Consider the following 25,381-nt stretch of genomic DNA (forward strand, 5'->3'; position numbering starts at 1 on the left):
CTCTCCACCAACCTGAAGCGGGCAAACCACCCTTTTCCGACTGAGAACCATGGCCTCGGATTTGGAGGTGCTGATTCTCATCCCAGCCGCTTCACACTCGGCTGCAAACCGTCCCAGTGCATGCTGGAGGTCCTGGTTTGATGAGGCCAACACGACAACATCATCCGCAAAGAGCAGATATGAAATCGTGTAGTCCCCAAACCTGACCCCCTCCGGCCCCTGGCTGCGCCTAGAAATTCTGTCCATAAAAATTATGAATAGAACCGGCGACAAAGGGCAGCCCTGCCGGAGTCCAACATGCACCGGGAACAAGTCTGACTTACTGCCGGCAATGCGAACCAAGCTCCTGCTCCGGTCGTACAGGGACCGGATAGCCCTTAGCAAAGGACCCCGAACCCCATACTCCCAGAGCACCCTCCACAAGATGCCGCGAGGGACACAGTCGAATGCCTTCTCCAAATCCACAAAGCACATGTGGATTGGTTGGGCAAACTCCCATGAGCCCTCCAGCACCCTGTAGAGGGTATAGAGCTGGTCCAGTGTTCCACGACCGGGACGAAAACCACACTGTTCCTCCTGAATCCGAGGTTCTACTATCGGCCGGATTCTCCTCTCCAGTACCCTGGCATAGACTTTCCCAGGGAGGCTGAGAAGTGTGATCCCCCTGTAGTTGGAGCACACCCTCCGGTCCCCCTTCTTGAAAAGAGGGACCACCACCCCGGTCTGCCAGTCCAAAGGCACTGTCCCCGACCGCCACGCGATGCTGCAGAGGCGTGTCAGCCAAGACATCCCCATAACATCCAGAGACTAGAGGTACTCAGGGCGGATCTCATCCACCCCCGGTGCCTTGCCACCGAAGAGTTTCTTGACTACCTCGGTGACTTCAGCTTGGGTGATGGACGAGTCCGCCTCCGAGCCCTCAGCCTCTGCTTCCTCAATGGAAGACGTGACGGCGGGATTGAGGAGATCCTCGAAGTATTCCTTCCACCGTCCAGTGATATCCCCAGTCGAGGTCAACAGCTGCCCACCTCCACTGTAAACAGCGTTGGTAGGGCACTGCTTCCCCCTCCTGAGGCGCCGGACGGTTTGCCAGAATCTCTTCGAGGCCGACCGATAGTCCTTCTCCATGGCCTCACCGAACTCCTACCAGGCCCGAGTTTTTGCCTCCACAACCACCTGCAGTTCGCTTGGCCCGTCAGTACCCATCAGCTGCCTCAGGAGTCCCACAAGCCAGCCAGGCCCGATAGGACTCCTTCTTCAGCTTGATGGCATCCCTTACTTCCGGTGTCCACCACCGGGTTCGGGGATTGCCGCCTCGACAGGCACCGGAGACCTTACGGCCACAGCTCCAAGTGGCCGCGTTGACAATGGAGGTGGAGAACATGGTCCACTCGGACTCAATATCTCCAGACTCCCTCGGGATCTGTTCGAAGCTCTGCCGGAGGTGGGAGTTGAAGATCTCTCTGACAGGAGATTCGGCCAAACGTTCCCAACAGACCCTCACAGTACGTTTGGGTCTGCCGAGTCTGTCCAGCTTCCTCCCCTGCCATCGGATCCAACTCACCACCAGGTGGTGATCAGTTGACAGCTCCGCCCCTCTCTTCACCCGAGTGTCCAAGACATACGGCCGGAGGTCGGATGAAACGACCACAAAGTCGATCATCGACCTCCGGCCTAGGGTGTCCTGGTGCCATGTGCACTGATGGACACCCTTATGCTTGAACATGGTGTTCGTTATGGACAAGCTGTAACTAGCACAGAAGTCCAATAACAGAACACCACTCGGGTTCAGATCAGGGGGTCCGTTCCTCCCAATCACGCCCCTCCAGGTGTCACTGTCGCTGCCCACGTGGGCGTTGAAGTCCCCCAGTAGAACGACGGAGTCCCCAGTCGGAGCACTTTCCAGCACCCCTCCCAGAGACTCCAAGAAGGCCGGGTACTATGCACTGCCGTTCGGCCCGTAGGCACAAACGACAGTGAGAGACCTATCCCCGACCCGAAGGCGCAGGGAAGCGACCCTCTCGTTCACCGGCGGGAACTCCAACACATGGCGGCTGAGCTGGGGGGCTATAAGCAAGCCCACACCAGCCCGCCGCCTCTCACCATGGGCAACTCCAGAGTGGTGAAGAGTCCATCTTCTCTCGAGGAGTGTGGTTCCAGAGCCCAAGCCGTGCGTAGAGGTGATCCCAACTATCTCTAGTCGGAATCTCTGAACCTCACGCACAATCTCAGGCTCCTTCCCCGCCAGAGAGGTGACGTTCCATGTCCCTAGAGCTAGATTCCGCGTCCAGGGATCGGGTTGTCTAGGTCCCCGCCTTCGACTGCAGCCCGATCCACTTAGCACCGGCCCCTTACAGTCCCTCCTGCAGGTGGTGGGTCCACGGGAGGGTGGCCCCACGTCGCTCCTTTGGGCTGAGCCCGGCCGGACCCCATGGGGGGAGGCCCGACCACCAGGCGCTCGCATACGAGCCCCAACCCCGGGCCTGGCTCCAGGGTGGGGCCCCGGCTGCGCCATACCGGGCGACGTCACGGTCCTCGTTTTTTTTTTGCATCATAAGGGTTTTTGAACCGCTCTTAGTCTGACCCGTCACCTAGGACCTGTTTGCCTTGGGAGACCCTACCAGGGGCATATAGCCCCAGACAACATAGCTCCTAGGGTCATTCGGGTACTCAAACCCCTCCACCATGGTAAGGTGGCAGTTCAAGGAGGGATTCTTAAAATCATAAAAAATATACGTGGCTGGCAGCTAAACTTTAGACGTGTTTCATGGTGAAAAAAGAAAATCATCAAGAAAAAAATGTTTGATTTCATGAAATTTATTCTTTTTTTTAGAAGTCTTTATAGTTTTTTCCTTTTATTTCCCTCTGATCTGTGCGGTAAGTAACCAAATAATAATTTCGTTGAAGTAATGAAAACCACTTTTGGCTTTATATCTATATGTTAATGTTAGGCTAGCTATTACATTGAATATAGTGTATAGTATGGTTTTCAACGGGGGCGTTCAGAGAACAACAGATGTAAAGAAAAAAAAGTAAAGCGGCCTTGCACAATGAGTCAGTTTTTTCGTATTCGTGATTCGGTGGCTCTGAATAGAGAATTCGTTCCCTAGATTTAGCAGCACATATAGGCTATTACACAGCGTTTTTCCTGAAATGATTGTTTTTACAGTAACTTCATCTAATGTCATTCGTCTCAAGTTCATCAAAACATAGCCAATTGATCGTTACTGGAATCGCCATGGTTAGCACTTATTTCTGTAGTATGGCCGAACAGCGTAGATTATTCATAAAGTCTCACATAAAGGAATACACATGACACACCCATACTCAGAATTTCTTGAACCAAGGAAGTTGTAGAGGAAAATGAGACCCAGGGAGCTGAGGAAGCTGTTGGATTAAATGAAGAAAATGACAACCAAATTGAGGAAAGTGTGATTGTGAATTATGAAATAGCAGGAACGGTTGTAAACAATGTAAGGAGTGAAGATATGGAACATGTTGCAAGTAGTGGAGAAAATGATGTTGGAAGTAAAAGTGAGATCACTGGTGATGCAGAAATGAGAGACGAAGATGCACTTTCTGAGTTTTCGGACATTGGGTCACAAGTGATAGAAGACATGTACTCTTTAGAGGAAATTAATGACTTTCTTGATATAACATTTGGTAAAGTTGTAGAGGTAGAACATTTTTTTCCAGATGTGGACAAATTTATAAAATCAGTGTTGTGGCTGCAAAAAAACAGTGAGCTATGAAGTTTTGGATAAAAAGAAAAGATTCCGGCTGAAATTGAGGAGAAGAAAAAAAAAAAATTTGACATGAACAAATCACAAGTGGTGTTCTTACTCTGTGCTTTTTCTTTTCAGTTTCTGTCTATTTCTTATTTCTCTATATCAGTGGTTCTCAACCTCTCCTGCAGGGACCCCCTGACAGGCCATGTTTCTGTTTTAACCCTGAAATGGCACACCTGATTCAAATAATTAAAGGCTTAACGAGTAGTTGACTAATTGATTAAGTGACTAATTCCTACTCTTCCTATACTCATTAATTGAATCAGGTGTGCCATTTCAGGGTTAAAACAGAAACATGGCCTGTCAGGGGGTCCCTGCAGGAGAGGTTGAGAACCACTGCTCTATATGGATGTGTGGAGAGTGGGATCATTAAATATTAATGGAGGTAGGGACAAGAATAAATTAGCACAGATTTCAGAGTTTTTAAGAATAGAAAAGGTTAATGTTGGTTTTTTACAACACTGATAATGAAGTTGAATGGGGATTATGGTGGAAAGGAAATTTTGCCTTGAGTCAAGACACAAGAAATAGTGCTGGGGTAGCTATTTTATTTTTTGAAAGTGTCAATATTTTAAAGGTAGAAGTAATTGTTAAAGGAAGATTACTATTAACACAAATTGAGTATAAAGGAATAGAATCTGTATTTGTATTTGTTAATGTTTATGCTCCTAATAATGGTCCAGAAAGGCTGGAATTTTTTATGGAATTACGAAATGTGATCGTAAACATGAAAATATCGAAAATATGATGATAATGTTTGTCTAATACTTGGAGGTGATTGGAATTGTACAATAGACTATGTTGTTGATAGAAATGGAGAAGAGCCCCATAATAAGTCAAGTGATGCATTAAAAAAAGTTATCAATGAATTCCAGTTAACAGATGTATGGAGAATGAGAAATGAAGAAGTAAAGCAGTATATGGTTAAGAGTGGTTGATAATAGAATTAGTGGAGCGAGATTGGATAGGTTTTATTTTTAAAAAGACATGGAACAATAAGGTGATGAATACTTTTATTAGACCTAATGGTTTTTCAGACCATCACATGGTTATATTAGATGTTAATTTGAAAAAGACACTCAGATCTAATTATTACTGGATTTTTAACATTAAGGTATTACAGGAATTTCTTTCTTTTTTTTTTGTGTGAAAATTTTTAATTGTTCTGGGATATTTGGAAATTGAATAGAAATTCATTTGAAAACCTAAGCCAATGGTGGGATGTGGGCAAGACAAATATAAAAATGTTTTGTCAAAACTATGCTTTCCACTCATCAACTATTTTGAAAGCAACAGTGAAAGCTTTACAAAATGATATGGAGTTCATTGAAAGACAAGTTGTGTAAATAATGATGAAGCTGTAAATTGTAATGGGTTAAATAAGAAAAGACAAGAGCTGAGCTTTCTCCTACATGAGCAAGCAAAAGGAGCATTGATAAGATCAAGATACTCTTCCATAAAAGAAATGGATGCTCCAAGTACTTTCTTTTTTAACCTTGAAAGAAAAAATGTCCAACAAAAGATGATGTGCCATCTTCGTCATTACATCAGATCCTACAGAGATGAGGAGACTGGCAGGAGAGTTTTATAGACAATTATAAAGAGCTGAGAGTTGTGACATTGACTGTACTGAAGACTTGCTTAAAGAGTTACCTCAGCTTGGAGAAAAACAAAAGCAAGCATTGGACGATTTAATCACATTTCAAGAGTTCACAGAGGCTACGAGGCAACTATCTAAATTCTGGGACCTAATAGGACCAGATTTATATGAAGTAATTTTAGAATGCATCAAAAATAATTCACTTCCAATAAGTTGTCGTCGAGCAGTTTTGTCATTGCTTCCAAAAACTGGAGACCAGTATCTCTGTTGTGTCTGGACTATAAGATTTTTTCGAAGTGTTTAGCAAATAGACTAAAGCACTGTCTGGATTTGTTGATAAAAAATGATCAAACATATTGCATTCCTAAGAGATCTATTATAGATAGCCTTTTCTTAGTGAGAGATATAATTGATTTTAATCAGAATAATAAGAATGATATAGGAGTGCTGTCATTAGATCAAGAAAAGGCGTTTGATCATGTTGATCACGAATACCTATTTAAAGTGTTAAAGAGTTATGGATTTGGTGATGTTTTTATTTCTTATATTCAGTTGTTGTACTCTAATGTTTATGTGATGGTGAAAGTAGGGGGTGGTTTAAGTGCTCCAACACCGGTGACAAGAGGCATAAGACAAGGTTGTCCAATTTCTGGACAATTATATAGCCTAATTATTGAAACCTTATTATGTAGGTTGAGGAGGAATTTAAATGGAACTTTAATCCCTCATGTTAATGGTCATTATAAGGTGGTTTTATCAGCCTATGCAGATGACGTTACGGTTTTTATTACAGGACAAGAAGACATTGAAATTTTTACAAAAATTATTGAATTATATGAAAAAGCCTCCTAAGGTTAATTGGACAAAAAGTGAAGGATTTATGATTGGTAAGTTGGAAAATTTTCCAAAACTTCCAGGAGGGTTGCAATGGAGAAAAGACGGACTAAAGATTTTAGGTGTTTTCTCTGGAAATGAACAATTTCAAAAGAAAAACTGGGAGGGTTTGATAGAAAAGGTGTCTGCCCGATTGTCGAAGTGGCGATGGCTATTACCACAATTGTCATATCGAGGAAGGGTTCTGGTAGTAAACAATCTGGCTGCTTCTGTTCTGTGGCATAGGACTGTTGTCATGGAGCCACCAGAAGAGTTGATCTCCAATATAAAAAGGACAATAGTGAACTTTTCCTGGGATGGACAACATTGGTTGCGTGCTGCAGTATTATACCTACCAGTACAAGAGGGTGGCCAAGGACTGGTGGATGTGAGAAACAGAATCCGTGCTTTTAGGCTACAAGCTGCACAGAGATTTCTGTATGATAAAGATGTGCTTTGGGGAAAAACTGCAAGTGTGATCATGAGGACAGTTGGTGGCTTTGGACTTGATAAACAACTATTTTTAATGAAGCTTGACGAGATTAACCTGTCTGAGCTCACTGTTTTTTATAGAGCTATGTTGCAAACATGGAAAACTGTTATAAAAACAGAACGGAGTATGGACAATCTGGAACTTTGGGCACCAGAGGAGCCACTTTTTTTTAATCCGCTGATTCAAACTAGACTGCTGTCTTCTGTGACTATACGACAATGTTTATTAAGGAATGAAATCGTAAAGCTGGATCATTTATTGAATGAAGATGGATGGAAATCGATTGATATACTTCAAGAAGCAACGGGCTTGAGATCTTCACATCTAGTGTCAAAGCTAAAGGAAGAAATCTACAATGTACTACCAAGTGGATACAGAACATTTATTGCACAAAGACTTGAGAATACCCAGGACATGGGGAATAATGTGCAGTTTCCAGAACTGGTCATTTCTCCAGCAATAAAGGAGGATGAAGAAGAACTGGTGGATGCCATTTTATCCTTCAAGAATCCTCAGTTTTATTCCTTTAAAAGCATGTCAAAGAAAGAACTGTATAACGTCACAGTAAAAACAATCCATCAAGACTCTTTGAGAAAACAAAAAGTTTCCAAGTGGCCAGATTTGTTGAGCCCGGACTTCCTGATAAGAGACAGGTGGAGAGCCCTATATAAACCCCCTGTAGAGAAGCGTTCGGGAGATCTGCAGTGGAGGATTATTTATGGGCCGATAGCAACAGACGGACATGTGGCACACCTGAATACAGCTGTAAAGGGGGAATGTCGATTCTGTGGGGAAAAAGAGGATTTGGAGCATTTGTTTTTGAAGTGTGAGAGATTAAAAGGCATTTTTAAATTGCTTGGGAGCTGGTTTAGGAAATTTGATGAGACTTTTTCAGATAAGGTGTTTATTGGAGGAATAAAATTTACATTTTCAAAAAGAAAAAAAAATGTGTTTATTAAATGACCTGATTGGAACGGCTAAACTGGCAGTGTGGAAAACACGGAAAAACAAAGGTTTACAATTGGCAACTATAGATCCTAAAGAGATTTGCAAGCGGCTTATAGCAGGGAGGCTTAAGATTGAATTAGCATATTATAGGTTGACAAATAATTTATTTGGTTTTTGTGATATATGGTGTGTTAATGAAGTGTTATGTATGTTACATGAGGATCAATTTGTTTTAAATTTTTGAAAGATGTTAAAGGGAGTTTTTTTAAGGAGGTTTTATAATAGTAAGAATGCAAATATATTTATAGTAGTGGTTATATTGTTGAAAATTGTGAAGTAAAAATTTATAAATAAAGGTATTGTTAAACCTCTCTCTCTCTCTCTCTCTCTCTCTCTCTCTCTCTCTCTCTCTCTCTCTCTCAGCAAGAGCTGATCTTCTACACGTTCAGTCGTCAGGCCAGCACTGGCCACACGGTGGCGCTAGAGTTCCTGCTGCAGCGCTGTAACGAGGTCCAGCAGTGGGTGATGTCAGAGGTGCTGCTGTGCCCCTCGCTCGGGAAACGAGTCCAGCTGCTCAAGAAGTTCATCAAGATCGCTGCTCAGTGAGTCTCCGCTCCGAGTGTGTTTGTCAGGATCCACATCTGTACTCAAGTATTAAATACAGGTTATTGCACAGACATGAATCAGAACGCACACTGGAATATGCAGCTCTGCTTTGATCAACCAGTACCGCTTCTTATGACTGATAATGATTATTTTTTTGTATCTTTAATAAAATGATATATTAAAAATGTAAAACATTTTATTAGTTTAGTTTATATTTTTATTATTAAAACAATATAATACTGCTTTATTACATAGTGATTGTTTTTAAATATTTTAAAAACATTTTAGTTTACTATTTTAGTTTATATTTTATTACTAAAAATAATATTGGATTTTATGACAGATAGTCAGATACTGATTGTTTTTGTTTAGTAAAATAATATTGATTTAATATATTAAATATTTTATTAGTGTGTAATAGTTTATCATTACAACAATAATTCCAACTTTTTCTGACAGATACTGATTACTCGTATGTTTAATAAAAAATATTGATATATTAAAATTTTACATTTTAGTTTATTATTTTAGTTTATATTTCATTTAAAATATAATAATACTGCTTTTTGAGGCACATATGGGTTATTATTGTGTATAATAAAATTAAATTGATATTACAAATATAGAATATTTTATTTAGATATTATTTTATTATTAAAAATGATAATACTGCTTTTATGACAGATTATTTTTGTTTAATAAAGTAATATTAAATATAAATATAAATATCACTTTTTTTTCATATAACTACAAGAATACAATATTTTATATTATTATCATTTTCAATATTTTTTGTTGTTGTAATTGCTGTTTTTTTTGCATATTTATTTGTTTGCAAATGTATTATAGTTTTCTAATTGTTTCTGACTTGAGAATGAGTTAATGGTATTTAAGTTATAAAGAGCAATTATCAAACCAAAATATCATAACCAAAAATACTTTACCTGCTGTTTGTCAGACTAAAAAAAATCAATATATGATTTGATTCCATAAACCAAAGTTTGTCTGTGTGTGTGTGTGTGTGTGTGTGTGTGTGTGTGTGTCACATGCATCCGCCGCTCAGTGAACAGACTGTGTGAACAGATTATGTGCGGTTAACATCTTTATTAGTCAGTCAGAGAGGTTCTGGTATGATGTTTTATTCTGTGTGGGTGTTTAAACTCTCTGTGTCTGGAAGGCAGTGACTGACTCGTGTGTGTGTGTGTTTCAGCTGTAAAGCGCACAGGAACCTGAACTCCTCGTTTGCCATCATCATGGGTTTAAACACCGCAGCCGTCAGCCGGCTCAACCAGACGTGGGAGGTAAAACACTTCACACACTTCTACACACTTCTACACACTTCTACACATGCTCACCCTGTACTAACCAGGTGTGATGATGATGATGACACTAGTTTACTTTACAAACAGTTGGTCTCTCCATGCTGAAAGTGAACAGAGGCAAAATCACAGAATATTCAATGCAAAAATGCTTTTCTTACTTAGTATTTTTGTCTTGTTTCCAGTCTAAATATCAAAAGAATTATTAAATCAAGAGGCATTTACTAAAGTAGGAAAATGCCATCAACTCAGATTGCAAGATATTGTCTTGTTTTTTGGGGAAATTAAGATTATTTTTCTTACCCCATGGACAGATCATTTTTCTTGTTTTCAGCAAAAACTCACTTCATTTAGATTAATTCCCCCAGAGAACAAGACATCATTGCTTATCTAATTTTACTTATCTAGCAAATGCATCTTGATTTAAAGGGATACTTCACTTTAAAATGAAAATTCTGTCATCATTTACTCACCCTCAAGTTGTTTCAAACCTGTATGAATTTCTTTCTTCTGCTGCACAGAAAGATAGATATTTTGAAGAATGTCAGTAACCAAACAGGTAACTGGAGCCATTGACTTCCATAGTAATTTTTTTTTTCCTACTATGGAAGTCAATGGCTCCAGTTAACTGCTTGGTTACTGACATTCTTCAAAATATCTTCCTTTCTGTGCAACAGAAGAAATAAATTCATACAGGTTTGAAACAACTTGAGGGTGATTAAATGATGACAGAATTTTCATTTTAAAGTGAAGTATCCCTTTAAGAATTTTTAGATATTTGGACTGGAAACCAGACAAGAAGTAAGAAAAGCTTTTTGCAGTGTACAATGTTTAATGATGTTTAATATACAGTTTGGACCAACCAGCACAACATGAGAACTATAGAGATTTGAGGATTCATCGCTGGTTGCTCTGGTTTGAACACAGTTTAAGGGTGAACAAGTTAACAATACAAAAGTCAGCATGAAACCGAAACTGCAACTGTCTTTTCTGCCCTATTGGATCAAGAACAAATGTGGGCGGGGCTTGATTTCGTTCATTGGGAATTGATTGGATGGTTGTGGTTTGCTATTGGCTGATCTCATGTGAGTGACAAGTTGCCCCGCCCTTATCATCAGAGAAGAGAAGAGCTGCCAGAGGGAGGATAAAGTGATTCGGATTCAAGATCACGACGGCACATGAATTTAAAAAATAATGATGTGCACGGATAAATCATTTATAATAAACACTGCAATACTCCATTAAGAAAATAAGAATTGTCCATTTTGATTTCATAATGACTTTAAACAAGATGATGACTTTCCTGCTCATCAGTTTCTGTCGCTCTCTTTCCTGCAGAAAGTTCCCGGGAAATTCAAGAAGCTTTTCTCTGAGCTTGAGCTGTTGACGGTACGTCAAACCCAGTCACATAAACATAAAACACACATAAATATGGCTGATTTTGATTCCATGTCAACATATGATCATAAAGAGATTCATCCGTCTTCTTCCTCAGGATCCATCCATGAATCACAAAGCCTACAGAGACGCTTTCAAGAAGATGAAGCCGCCCAAAATCCCCTTCATGCCTCTGCTGCTCAAAGGTACAGGAGCCGCCCGCTGGTGGACAGGAAGTGATGTCACAACCACGCACATACACCACACACACATACATCGCATGGCCAGTGATTTGTTTCTTGGTCTCGTGATGTTGTGATCTCTGTTGGTTTTCAGATATCACCTTCATCCATGAGGGGAACAAAACATTTCATGATAATCTGGTGAATTTCGAGAAGCTGGTGAGTGTCCGTGATTGACAGGCTTCAGATGTGTTATCTTCACTGAGATGTGTTGTTGATGTGTGTGTGTGTGTGTGTGTGTGTGTGTGTGTGTTTTCAGCATATGATAGCCGACACCTCCGACTCATTCGCCACTGTCAGACTGATCAGACAGGTCAGTGTTTCCTCCGGTCGAGTGTCCAATCACAAACATCATTTACACATGTCATGTTTTTACTAATCAAAATGAAAGCATCACATGGTTGATATTTCATAAGGTATGATTAATATAAACACACATTATGTCTTAATATCAGGAATTTAAAGTGATTTCTTTTCGGCATTCTGAGCAGAAACTGTATTTTTATGCAGATGTTTTGCTAAATAATATTTGCTAAATGTAATAAAAAAAAAAAAAACTTTGGTCTTTGGTTTAGTGAAAAATGATCAGAACAAAATCACATTATTAACCAGTTACCAGCATTTACAAATAATGTTTTAATGTTTTCACTTTGAAACTCTGGTTTTGTTCCTTGAACCATATATATAGACTGAACGGACACTGATAGTGGATATTAGTGTGTTTCCTCCTCCGTCACAGAGCTCTTTCACAGCCAGATGAGTGAGAACACAGTCCATCAGGACATCAGTCTGCCTGAACACACAGCCTGTGTTCTCCTGATGTGAATAAATCTTTATTTCTTAATGTCAAAAATAGATCATCGAGAAGTCGATAAAAGCTTGTTTTCCTGTCCACAGGAGAAGCGTAAACTTTTCAGCGATGTTTTGTTGTAATGCGACCAGCATTCTGGACCATATTTATAGGCTATATCAATTTATTACTTGGACAGTTAGGGCTGGGCGATATTTTAATATTTTGATTTAAAAAAAATATATATAATATATAAATATACTTTTTTTTTCAGCCTTTTGAACATGTTCGGTATTTATTAGTATTTATATATTTGCTCTGAAATAGATTTGAAGGCTGATTTCTTTTAGTAATTCCAACCAAATAGAAACTGTTGCCAGTTACATTGAAAATGTTTAATGCAAGAAGAAAAATACAGTAAAAATCAAGAGAAAAAAAATAACAACACATGTATAAATATTAAAAGCAATATTAACATATAAAAGACTGAGACTTGAGATTTGAATCAGTTCGACTGATTCATGGAAAAGAATCAGAGAAGAAACTCAATGGCCAAATAAAATCATCACAATGTTGCTTCATTTTATAAATATGTGATATTTTATAAACAAAGCGTATATCGCCCGGCCCTACAGTGTAAACTCAGACTGAACGAACAAACACAACTGGTGTCAAAGGTCATGATGATGTCATATAGGGCCAAGTACTCACTTTCTACTGAATCTTGTTATGATGATGTTGAGTTTCCTCATATTATTGAATGTTTCCAGTTTGAGCTCAGTCCAGATGTGACACAGCCAGTCTTTCCCACGACACACCGGTGACTGAAGCTTTTCTGAAGTGTAATTTCTACAGTGACCTGACAGTATTATTTCACAGTCATTATTTCTTGGTCCGTTCGGTGGTCGAGGCTCTTGAAGATGTTCGTTTCGTGCAGTTTTTGCCCTTCACTCGCTCTCGTTTGGATACAGTCGTTTATATTCGCAGTTCTGAAGCTCTGGTGTGAAACTCGTTTCAGTTTGAACGAGATTTTAAAGTGGCATGCATGCATATTGTATTTGCACTTACATCTTTGTTTGTACATTATCGTGTAAGAATGTATATACGTTTGTAAATGTAAAGAAAAATAAGTTGGGTCATTTGCAAACACACGTTTCTGTGCCAAGCACTATTATGGGAGAGCAATGCAATATGAGAGGATTTTAATATTGTGAAATGTTTTATAAAAGCCTTGAACCCCGATCTGTTCTGACGTGATCGATCCAGTGCACAGAACAAAACTACTTCTAAAATTGGATTTGATGCCAAAATCTGAGTTGATTACATCACTTGATTTCTCGATTTGTTTAATTAAAGGGAATTATGGATTTGTAAATGAAGAGCTCAGGAAAGAGTCCGAGTTTTTAGGCCACAGACGTCTGAATCTGAGCTTCATCTGTTTCCACACTGACACATTTTGTTCACAGACGTGCGAACATCTCACCTGAACGTCCTGTGATAGACGACACAGAGCTTTTGTTGATATATATCTATAGCACTTGTGTTATTTTGTGTTTGACGGGATGTTTCCAGATGTGCAGAACAGATAGAGATGATGATGATAAAACATTGGCTGTCCGATGATTTGGTGAATCTCACAAAAAATGTCTGGGTCACTCATTTCACCCCGAGGAGTCATACATGAGAAATGAAAAACATCCTTTATTTTATTTATTGTTTACATTTATTTTATTTATCAAATTATATTCAGTACAACAAATATAATTTAATTATACAATAATAATATAATTATACAACAAACAGAACTGCAAGGTGTGTTTAATTGTCATGAAAATAATGTCACAATGCGAGAATTTTTTTTAATTAGGTACTTAAAACCTATTTAATTTTATTTATGTCATAATAAAATAGTATGAATCATATTTATGCAGTTTTGTAAAAAAAATAAAATAAAATTATATAGGCTACTTTTTTTTTTTTTTTTTTTTTTTACATTTTGGGGTGAAATATGACCTACAAGTTAATCATCTCATTTTTTACCTCAAGACTGGTCATAACTTTAAGTAAGTAACATAAGAAAGTAGATTGGACTAGCCCTAACTAATTTGGTCAGACTAGATCTTCAGATTGAGTCTTAATTCATTTCTGACAGTTTTTGTGAGATTCTCTCGGGTAAATGAAGTATTTTGAGGTTTGCTGTTCTCCTAAAGCTTGTGGATTGTGGCTGATCTTGTGCTGTAATGGATTTGAATAGGGAAGAAACTGGACTGACCTGCCGTCGCCAAAAGCAGGACAGAAAGCCACTGAGATTATGAACATTTATGGGGTGTTGTTGTAATCTGCAAATGTAAATATAGATATGCTCTGAATATAAGACTTAATGTTAAAAAAACACAGAGATTCAAAGCAATATATTTACAGTCTGTTGCTATAGAACCCACACGTCTTTTCTATAACCTGCATTTTTACAATAATGTTTAAAGGCAAATGTCAATAAAAGATTTATGTAACATTACATGCAGTCTTTAATTACTGTAATTATTTTTTTCTATTTTCTGAATTCTGTCATTAATTCCTCTTTTGTTTGCATGATTCAGCTTTTTTTATGTTTAAGAATAATGCTTCTGGGTCCTTTATTAATCACTAGTTCATACAAGGTGTAAAGGAGCGTGTTTTTAACCTGAAAACAGCAATGAACACTTTTTAAAGGGATAGTTCACTTTGAAATTAAATTTTGGTATGTTTTAGCTTACCTCAAGGGCATCCAAGATGTAGGTGTCTTTGTTTCCGCAGTAGTTTCAATTTTGATATTTTTAAGTCAAACCGTTCTTGTCTGTCAGTCGTATAAACGAGCGGTTTGTGTGAGAAAACGAACAGTATTTATATCGTTTTTATATTTATTACGCGCAAGAAATCACTTCCGGCGCTTGCGCAGACTAAGCCAGAACGCGTGCGCCCTCAGATCACTTGGACGTGGTTGTGTACAAGAGGTAAAAACGATATAAATACTGTTCGTTTTCTCACACAAAGCGCTCGTTTCGTGTCTTAGGTCATCAATGTGTACTTACATTGTTTAATTTGGACTTCTCTGTGCATGCTCTTTGAGGTGGTGACCATAGACCTGCATTATATGAAGAACGGTTTGACCTAAAAATATCAAAACTGAAACTACTGCGGAAACAAAGACACCTACATCTTGGATGCCCTTGAGGTAAGCTAAAACATACCAAAATTTAATTTCAAAGTGAACTATCCCTTTAAGTAAAAATGTTTAATCCTTATTACAGCGCGCGCACACACACACACACACACACACACACACACACACACACAGTACATTAAACAGAGTTTAGGAATATCTATGGAGCACATGCCCATGAAAGTGTGACATCAGTAGCGAACAGAATATTACAGGATTGAAAAATATTAAGAATTTAAATGCATTTACACGGCAAGAAGAAAAGAGTTGTCTTTAAAAGAGGACATCTTGCTATATCAGTGCAAATAAAAGTGAAGTTAGTTTATATAGTAATTGATGAGATAGAAAAAGTTTTTTATTTCTCTTGTTTGTTTCATCCAATAAATCATATTTTTAATCATATAGAAATCATGTTGTGTTCATCATTATTTAATCTGAAATTCTTCCATATAATGGCAGTGAATGGCAACCAGCATCAAGCTTTAAAAAAGACACAAAAGTATCACAGAATGACCCCATGTGACACGTGTCGGTGTCGTATAGTGTTCTGGGGGTGTTCAACAGTTTCTTTAAGTAGGAAGGAGGGAAAAGCTATGATTAAAGAAGCTTGCAGTCGGATATGGCAATGAAATTGGTAAAACTGTAAAACTGGAAGACAGTTGTTTTAATATACAAAACATGGCAAGACAAAGTAGAGAAGATCCGATAATTTTATTAAGACTAAGGATGGGCCATACAAAACTTAATTCTACACTGAACATAATAGGGAAACACAGTTCAGGATAATGTGAAATTTGCCAAGTGAAGGGAACAGTTGATCATGTGTTGTTATTTTGTCCTAAACAGGAAAGGAATGAACTACAAAGAGAACTACAGAACATATGCAATGAATTTACAATCTGCAACTTATTAAACATAAAACAAGGATCTGGTCAAATAATAAAGAATAAAATTCATTAAGAATAGTGGACTTAAAGGGTAACTAAACCCTAAACCAACTTTTTTTAGTTAATGATCTGTAAGAATGGGGCTTTATTAGTGCTGTTCATTGATTCGAGTAACTTTTTTGACATTTGGGTATAAAGTGTTTTAATTCTACAATATATGGTGTAAAAACGAGTGCTGCCCTCTTCAGGTTGAACGGTGGCTACTGCAGTTGAATTTTCCTATTGGATGTTTGCGGTACTGCGTAACATAAGCAGGTTCCAGCTCACCACATATTCCAATATAGAGGCAGAAAAGTCTCAATTATAATTCACGCAAAAAACATGATTCACACATGCGTAGACAATTTAACATGCATGAAACCTAATTCACGTACACACTTCTTCTTCTTCGTCTTCTTTCTTCTTCGTTTTCGTCTTCTTCTTCTTCTTCTCCTCCTTTTTAATTTTCTGTTTTTACCATGATCATAATATCATGGTGTTTTGAAGATCCACAGTGTTGTGTATGAATATGGTAATAATCATACAGTGATATATATTGAGGAATTCACATCTGATTTACCTCAGTATTATCACAGATCATTTTGTGATTGAAATGGTAGAAACAGCTTTGATATACTTTATCAATTTTATCATAGTTTGGTTTATTTTGATGTAAATAAAAACAAAAATACAGACACTTTCACTTTGTCAGGTTGAGATGGGAGAAAACAATGGCATGAATAATTAAGAAAAATTTAAAATAAAATTGTTAAACAAGCATTTTATTTTTAATTTGCAATTATAGCTAGAATTATAAAAAAACAAATGAAAAACAAATTATGAAAATATAGCAAAACATGTTTAGATTTGTAATTATATAAATCATTTTCATTGTGTATTTCATATATTACGGCAGTAAATTCATTTATTGTAATTGACAGGAGTGATGATCAGTGGAGTTGAGTTTTTACCTCCATCTATAAGGCCCGGGCTAAAATATGGATAGAGTTTCCCAGTGAAAGACTGATCAGTGAAAGAGTAGAGATGAGAGCTGGACTCCACATCATAAAAGGAGACCAGACCCTCCTCATAATCCACAAACACACCGACCCGCTGCGGCTTCACTCTCACACACAGAGAGACATCAGGATCAGCACAGGCTTTATATTCATTCTCATTCCTCAGAACAACAGTCCAGTGTCCATCACTGGGAGTCAGTGTGATCGATCCCTTCCTGTTAATGGATTCTCTGACCACTCCTAAAGTCCATTTAGTCTTTCCCTTCACCTGCACCTCAAAATAAAATCTCCCTGAGGAGAATCCCTCCTTTCCCAGGACACTTACACATTTATCAAATCTCTCTGGTTTGTCTGGGAGTTTCTGTCTAATGTCTCCATGTCTCACTTGTTTTCCATCATCAGACAGGATGAGTTTAGGATGAGCTGTATCAGGATCCAGAGTCACATCCACTGAGAAAACAGAGAATATGAATCACAAATTCACAATACAGATATTTAGTGATGATGTTTGTAATATGTAATCAGTGTTTAATCATACTGTCGGTCAGTGATGAAGCTGTGAGTATCTGAATGTAATCTAGTGTAGTGCAGACAGCACACTGTACCTGCATACTGCTGTCTCCTCTTCAGTTCTGTAGAGACACATGACAATAAAACACCATCAGATCTTTGACATGTTTATGTGTGAATTATAGACAAGATTTAAGGTTATATTTAAAGAATTGTGAACAACATCATGTTTTATCTGATCAATGTTTCTCTGCTGATATTTAGAGAATCCCTGAACTCCTATTGTGTTTGAGCTCGAAATATTCCTCCTTTTTAGAACATCTTTGGGAATGTTTTGTGAAACATTTTATGAATTTTTTATTTTAGATATTGTTATGCCTAATGCTATTCATCTCAGTTTTGGAGTGTATTAGTGTTGTGGTTATTCAGCAAAGACAACACTATAAAAATAACCTTAGAGAAAGTGAAAATGAAGCCCAGCACTGCGAAGCTGTTTGATACAGGTCAGAAATGTTCCTCTAAAAAAGAACAAATCTGCATCTTAAATTCATGATGTCTATCGATTTGATTTTCTTCTGCTAAACTGATTTTATCTGACATATAATCACAACATTTAGATGAAACAGCTGAAAAGACTGAAAATGTCAGAAAATGAATGTTTCTTTCTGTTGTTTCTCATCTAAAAGTGTTCACAGATTTACTAAAGCCTCAAGGTTCTGGTTACAGTGATGAAGCTTCTAGTTCAAGATGAATTTACTGCATGTTTCCTGAAATTAGAGATGAATATGACCTGCTCTCTTCAAGAAGAACTGTGATGATAATGAGACACAAACACATGATCACACACTTCTCTTATTTCAGCTTTAACAGACTCATTCTTCATTACTGATATTAAAAGATGATAAATATATGTATCTGTACGGTGTATTTGATATTGCTGTACCAGTTTGCGTGAGTTTCTCCTGTAGAGAGTCCTGCAGTTTAGTCAGAGCTCTCCTCAGAGTCTCCAGACTCTCATCAGTCTTCACACTGATCTCAGACCAGTTCCTGGTGTTTCTAGAGCTGCACAGGGATGAGTAAATCTACAGCAGGAGAGAGGAGAAATCCTTCAGCATGGGGAGTGTTATGGTGTCATATACTGCATTATCATTGATCAGAGAGATGTTGACTGACCTGTAGGAGGTGGAGGTGATCTTCAGTGTGTGAGAGCTGCTCCAGCTCAGTGTTTCTCATCTTTAGCTCAGTGATCTCCTGCTCCAGCTCTTCAATGAGCTCTTCCTCCTGTTTCTCTGCTGCTTTCTGCTGCTCCTCCATCATCTCCAGCAGTTCAGTCTGACATCTCTCAATGGAGCGGATGAGATCAGTGAAGAGCTCCACACGGGCTGCTTTCTCCTTCTCTGTGTTTCTCTGCTCAACCAGGACAATCAACACATTATTAGCTGTACTGTGGGCATGATGCACAGTTCATATTACAGAGTACAGACATCCAGCAAGCAACTGCATTACTCACTTTTCTGACTTCTGCTGAGTGTTTGATGTCTTGAATCTTCTTGAATCTGTCCTGGATCATCTGCTGTGTGTCTTGAATTATCAACTGAGTCTATGAACATAGAAAATTTGATTGATGGAATGACATGATGAGGGTGAGTAATAATGACAATTTTAATTTATAGGTGAAATATTTTAGTATTGTTAGTACTTAATACTCACTTCTTCTAAAGAAACAGTGTTGTGGTTCTTGTGATCTCCTTCAGTGCAGAACAGACACACGATAGTCTGATCATCTCTACAGAACAGCTCCAGAGGTCTCTCATGTTTCTGACATATATAGTCCTCCAGATTACTCACAGGATTGATCAGTTTGTGTTTCTTTAAACCTGCCACTCTCGAATGAGGCTCCAGGTGAGTTTCACAGTAAGAGCTCTGACACACCAGACACGACTTCAGGGCTTTCAGCTTTCTTTCCTCACAGAAGTCACAAAGAACTTCAGGTTTTTTCAGAACTTCAGGTTTTTTCTCAGGACTTTTCTTTTTATAGTGATCTACGAGCTCTCGGAGTGTGGTGTTAATCTTGAGATCAGGTCTGTGCTTGAATGTTTCTTTACAATATGGACAGTTGCAGGTCTGGCTGTTGTCCCAGCTCTTATTCAGACAGGTCTTGCAGAAGTTGTGTCCACATGAAGTGCTGACTGGATCAGTGAACACGTCCAGACATATAGAGCACTGAAGCTCCTCAGTCAGTGGACCGCTGGAGGAAGACATCCCTGGAGAGAGAAATGAAGAAGATAAATCACCTGCACATCTCAAATATTTTAGAGATCATGTACAGTCAGCTGGTCATTACTGCAAAATGAACCCAGACAAGCTGATCAGAACCCTAATGTGAAGCTCATTACACGAACACTAATCAAATAAATAAATACACAAAGGAGCAATATTGATTTGAAACATATGATTTTAAATGATTTTGCTACTGTACACTCCTGAACTGTACATAATCAAATATTATATGAGAAGAGTGAAAGTTATTCATGCACTAATTCATTCTTCTTGTTTTTTATTTTTTATTTATTGACTTACATGGAGGTGTATGCTCAATACTCCATCTCCTGGTTTTTCTTTCTTTGGTTGATGTTGGTGAAGATTCTGCCATCCTTCCCCCTTCTTCAAACCTTGTCAAAAAATAAAATAAAAATTGTATTTAACAGTAAATTATGAAAAATGATTTGCTCCTTGTAATATTGAGTGTTTATTTGGTCACTGATGTTTAAATGAAATTTCCATAGTAAAATTGTGGGTTACTTATTAGTATTATTTAAAAATAGATAATTTTACAGAGCAGTATTTTCGGCTGCAGTGAGTAACAGGTTTGTGTTCGGTCTGTCTGCAGGATTTACTTCCTGTTTCTTTAGGGCCAGATTGAAAGTTCAGCACAAGATCTACTGAAGAATACAGACGCAGCCGGATCATTTCCATAATGACCAACACAATTATTTAAATGCTCTCCTCCCATAAATTTTGCGTCTGAAAGGGAAACTTTTTCACTGCGTGTCTTTAGTAAACCCTGACAATATTTTTTACTGCCAAAAGAGGGTTTGCACGGGCGCATGCTGTTAGTAAATCTGTTTTAATCTTATGGAAATGATCTGTTCTTTAATATGCTAGTCTAGCCTGGATGCCAGGCGAATTTAGCCCCGCCCACAAAATTTTTAGGACTAGAATCTGAGTATAGCCCTGACCCAAATGGCGCACTTCATGAGGACTTTCGGTCTCGTGGACTTAAATTGCGCGTGCTCGCCGAGTCTACGAGTCAGGCATTATTCAGAGTGGCATAAGCCCGATAAGCGAGGATTTAAAGGAAAAAGGAAGTGGAAAATTTTTTTATTTTATTTTTTTATTAAGAGGTTAAGTGCTCACGGAAGAGAAGGGTTTTCAGTTGTCTTTTGAATGTTGTCAGGGATTCTGCATTCCGGATGAGGGTGGGGAGAGCGTTCCACCAGCATGGAACTGTGAATGAGAATGTTCTGGAAAGTGATTTTGTGGCTCTCTGTGATGGAACCACGAGACGTCGCTCGTTGACCGATCGTAGGCTTCTGGTAGGGATGTAGACTCGTAGGAGTGAGTGAAAGTAGGAGGGAGCTGAGCCTGTGGTAGATCTGTAAGCAAGCGTCAATGCCTTGAACTTGATGCGAGCAGCGAGAGGTAGCCAGTGCAAAGTGATGAAGAGAGGAGTGACGTGGGCCCTCTTGGGCTCATTGAAGACAAGACGAGCTGCAGCATTCTGAATCATTTGTAGAGGTTTAGTTGCACATGAAGGAAGTCCAGCCAGAAGAGCATTGCAGTAGTCAAGCCTAGAGATGACCAGGGCCTGGACGAGAAGTTGTGTTGCATGCTCAGTTAGGAAAGGCCTGATCGAGTAGTCTTTGAAATGTGATCTGTGAAGGTCATCTGGTCATCAAATGTTACTCCAAGATTTCTGACCGACCTTGATGGGGTGATTGATGATGAATCTAACTGGATAGTGAAGTCGTGCTGTAGAGACGGAGAGACGGAGGACGAGAAGGTCAGTCTTTGCCAGGTTGAGCTGTAGGTGATGTTCCCTCATCCATGTCGAGATGTCCGCCAGACAGCTTGAGATCCGTGCAGCTACTGTGGGATAATCTGGTTGAAATGAGAGGAAGAGCTGTGTGTCATCAGCATAGCAGTGGTAGGAGAAACCATGTGCCTGTATGATGTGTCCCAGTGATGTGGTGTAGAGGGAGAAGAGCAGGGGTACAAGAACTGAACCCTGAGGAACCCATGTGGTCAGCTGATGTGCTTTGGATATCTCGCCTCTCCACGCGACCCTGAAGGACCTACCTGTGAGATAGGACTCAAACCAGTGGAGAGGAGTACCTGTGATGCCCAGTGATGAGAGGGTGGACAGAAGGATCTGATGATTCACAGTGTCGAAGGCAGCAGACAGATCCAGGAGAATGAGAACTGAGGATTTGGAAGCAGCTTTTGTGATCCGTAGGGCTTCTGTGACCGACAGTAATGCAGTCTCAGTTGAATGCCCTTTCTTAAAGCCGGATTGGTTGACATCCAGCTGGTTTTACATGACATCCATTCAGCATTTAAATGCTCTGAAGTGTGCTCAGCAGCGCCCCCTTTGTACCCTTGAAGCGGTCTTCCGCAAAGCCTGCATAGATCATGCAGGCTCCACACACTTTAACTACCCAGGAATCCTTGTGAAAGGCCAACCAGACAACGGATGGGAGGAGATTTCACTCACGGATAATTGTAGACATGGCTGAGAAGAAAATATTAAGATTTTTATGACCTAGATGTACATTTTACCAGTTGTTACCTACAGTTTATACAAACATTATGATCATCGACCAGTGGTTGATGTCTCAAACATAATAATAGTGAGTTGAATAATACAATCACATTATGATTCATTAAATAAATAGAACCGAATGTCAGGGCTTTACTGAGTCATATATAAACATAGTATGAATATTGAAACCTGTAAATTCATCTGAAACTCATGCACATTTTCATTATGTGTTAAAATTGTAATCTTAGTTCAAATGGAACATTATGTATTATTATGTACAACTGTATACATCATTTAAATAAGCATGATGTATCTATTGTCTAATGCCCAGGTGCACAATATCAAAATATAGAACTGTAAAATTAGGCTGTGTAGTTGAGATAAGACGTCGGAGCGTAAAATGTGATTTCTCCTGTCCAACAACAACAAGACCGTTATTTCCGGCGTGGCGATCGAGTCTGTCCCAAAAATACCTCTCAATGCGCCCTCGTGGACTCGCGCCAAGGGCCCTATAGGTCTGCACTACATGACGTCACCAAAGTGTGGACTTTTGAGGAAGTGTGCCATTTGGGACAGGGCCTATCCTCCTGGGACCCAGGAATAGACTTTTGTCCACTGTAGTGGACATTATATTTTAGTGAATTTCTCTGACATCATACATGTCACATGTCACAGCCTGGGTGTCCTGTAAAGAGCACATTCAGGACTTTTCAGAGATACCAAATGTTTGGAGGTTTCACCATAAAAACAACTTCTCCTTGGTCTTTAAAAATGTCTGACATTAATTTAGTGATCAAATGTAAGAAATATGATAATATATTGTAATTATAATTTAAATCGGACTACTTTTCAAATTGTATTTCATAAACCAACATCTCAGGAAAATGTTATGGGGTTTAAAAAAAAACAAAAAAAACTTTCTGTTACAGAACAGGGCATTGATTTCATACGTGTCCACTGTAGAGGACATCAGGACTTAAATCTTGTTTATCAGGCATTTTGGGAGACACAACAAGAGAATTTGGAAATAAATTATACATCAATATTCCTATGAAATATTAGATATTATTATTAAAATGTTGTCAATTATTACTCCAATTATTACACTTCTTTTTTTCATTAAATGTTGCTCCAAGAACACATTAATGTGCAAATTAGATACAGTGTATAGATACATTGCATTGAATGGGAATATTAATTTATGGCCATTTTACCCACATATTGCATAAAGTAAAATGGTGTATCAATTCATTCCGTTATATCTTTCATAACATAGTTGAGAATCATCTTTATACAAATTTTGGTTAAAAAAAATCCTGAAACACCAAAATGTATTGGTGATTGGGAAAAAAATCCCATTGTTTTTGACTATACATATAATTTCATGTCATTTTATTTTTTAAACAACTGAGTCCTGGTGTCCACTACAGAGGACATAGTATAACGTATGAATAAAATATTATTTTTCAAAAATGTTTTTTTTTTTTTTTTTTACCATTTGTTTCTTATGCTCTAAACAATGTGATGACATAAAAAAAAAACTAAATTCAAAAAACTTTTTTTTTCTGGGTCTCAGGAGGCTATGACGACGTCAGGCTAATGCTAGTCGTCAGTAGCCTAGAATCACATGCAGAATTTCCCACTTCCGTCTGCGCTTTTATGGGATTGCGCTCTCACACTAGAACTCCCAATCTGGCCCTTTATGTAGTGACAAATTGACAGAAACACCAACATTTGCCTTTGCGTTACAACCAGTCAAATGAAATAAATACAATTCTGAAAGGTCTACCATTTCAGTGCAGTAAACAACTAAAATAGTTGAGTATTATGCTTAAGCCTGGTTCTGTTCAACTTATTCCAGTTTGACATAAACCAACTAAACCAGATCACTTCCATTAGAAACCTGTTAAGCACAATCTCTCTTATATTTCTATCTCTTACCTGTGAGGATCAGATGTGTCCACAAGACTCTTTGAACAGATCAATAAATATTCCGTTGTTTAAAGAGGAAGATCGTCCATATTGTCGTTGATCAAGTTAGTGTTGTTTTCTCTGAATCTCTCACTGAACTAAGGTCATAGTCCAATGTATCTGTTATCAGTTTCCAGAACAAAGGCTGCTCATAAAATCCTCTGCTTAGACTGACATACTCTGGCTTATTGTTTTACAACAGATATGTGGATTGTGAAACTTCTAGGATTAGGACTGTTCAAAGTATAACATAATTTCAATGTGGCAATGCCAGATAAATGCATTATTTAATATGCAAAGCATTTGTATGCTCATCTGCAAGCTATTGTAGTAATTTGAGAAGAGATTATAGATATTAATGGAGTAATGAGAGATTTATAAACATTAAAAATATGACCTCTGAGTCCTTTCTATATTTTAGTCTTGCATCACACAGAAAGAAGCAGTCATCTCCAAAAGTGTCCAGTAGAGGCCGCCATTCTCTCACAATGACTGCTGTGATCAGTGTTATTGATATGTGTGGGTGTTAATACTGTTATTCCCCATTGAGCCTGCAGGTGGCACTGCCACTTGTAATTGTAAGTTGTTGAGTAAGTAGAGAATGTTGGCTGTGTTCTTTTAACATGGTATACACAGGGGGGCAGGGTTTCATATTATTTTGAAGTTTCCCCGGGCGCCGCCATTGGCTAGCGGACCCCCATCTGCTGTTAGCATCCCATTGACTCCCATTCATTTTGGCGTCACTTTGACAGCGAATAACTTCACGTCTGAGGCGTTTAAAGACTCCATTTGTCCATTATTTATTTCTAAAGAAACACGAAAATGTATAAAAGGCTCCATTACCTTGTAGCTTCCGTTATGGCCCTGTAGAAGCAATTTTTGTAAAAATAGGCTAACG

General features: G+C 38.6%; 2 protein-coding genes across 3 annotated transcripts in view; one reads left to right on the forward strand and one right to left on the reverse strand.

The window, feature by feature from the left end:
• Window positions 1-24,583, reverse strand: part of LOC311094060 (E3 ubiquitin-protein ligase TRIM39-like) — a 43,073-nt gene extending 18,490 nt beyond the window's left edge. Inside the window, exons 1-8 of one of the 2 annotated variants that reach the window (XM_084131791.1) lie at window positions 24,454-24,583; window positions 20,271-20,362; window positions 19,401-19,954; window positions 19,201-19,290; window positions 18,864-19,097; window positions 18,634-18,772; window positions 17,786-17,812; window positions 15,932-17,630 (exon numbers count right to left, since the gene is read on the reverse strand). In XM_084131791.1, coding sequence (XP_083987917.1) covers window positions 17,083-17,630; window positions 17,786-17,812; window positions 18,634-18,772; window positions 18,864-19,097; window positions 19,201-19,290; window positions 19,401-19,954; window positions 20,271-20,343 — 1,665 coding nt within the window. In that variant the 5' untranslated portion in view covers window positions 20,344-20,362; window positions 24,454-24,583 and the 3' untranslated portion in view covers window positions 15,932-17,082. Of the gene's footprint in view, window positions 1-15,931; window positions 17,631-17,785; window positions 17,813-18,633; window positions 18,773-18,863; window positions 19,098-19,200; window positions 19,291-19,400; window positions 19,955-20,270; window positions 20,363-24,453 lie in introns of those variants that run through there. The other variant, XM_084131792.1, reaches the window with a different exon arrangement.
• On the forward strand, window positions 8,104-11,458 carry LOC311094068 (rap guanine nucleotide exchange factor 5-like). Its single transcript, XM_084131807.1, has 5 exons — window positions 8,104-8,304; window positions 9,519-9,609; window positions 10,966-11,016; window positions 11,123-11,210; window positions 11,341-11,458. The coding sequence occupies exons 1-5, from the start codon at window positions 8,228-8,230 to the stop codon at window positions 11,421-11,423; spliced, it is 390 nt and encodes a 129-aa protein (XP_083987933.1). The 5' UTR covers window positions 8,104-8,227; the 3' UTR covers window positions 11,424-11,458.
• Window positions 24,584-25,381: the final 798 nt, after the last annotated feature.

The sequence above is a fragment of the Abramis brama genome, assembly GCF_963993115.1.
Source record: "Abramis brama genome assembly, chromosome: 12".
NCBI classification, from domain to species: Eukaryota; Metazoa; Chordata; class Actinopteri; order Cypriniformes; family Leuciscidae; genus Abramis; species Abramis brama.

Excerpts from the sequence above, each read along its gene's own strand:
- LOC311094068 (XM_084131807.1), top strand. The coding sequence starts at position 8,228 with ATGTCAGAGGTGCTGCTGTGCCCCTCGCTCGGGAAACGAGTCCAGCTG. Across the intron at positions 8,305-9,518 it reads TTCATCAAGATCGCTGCTCA|CTGTAAAGCGCACAGGAACC; the intron begins GTGAGTCTCCGC and ends TGTGTGTTTCAG. Across the intron at positions 9,610-10,965 it reads GGCTCAACCAGACGTGGGAG|AAAGTTCCCGGGAAATTCAA; the intron begins GTAAAACACTTC and ends TCTTTCCTGCAG.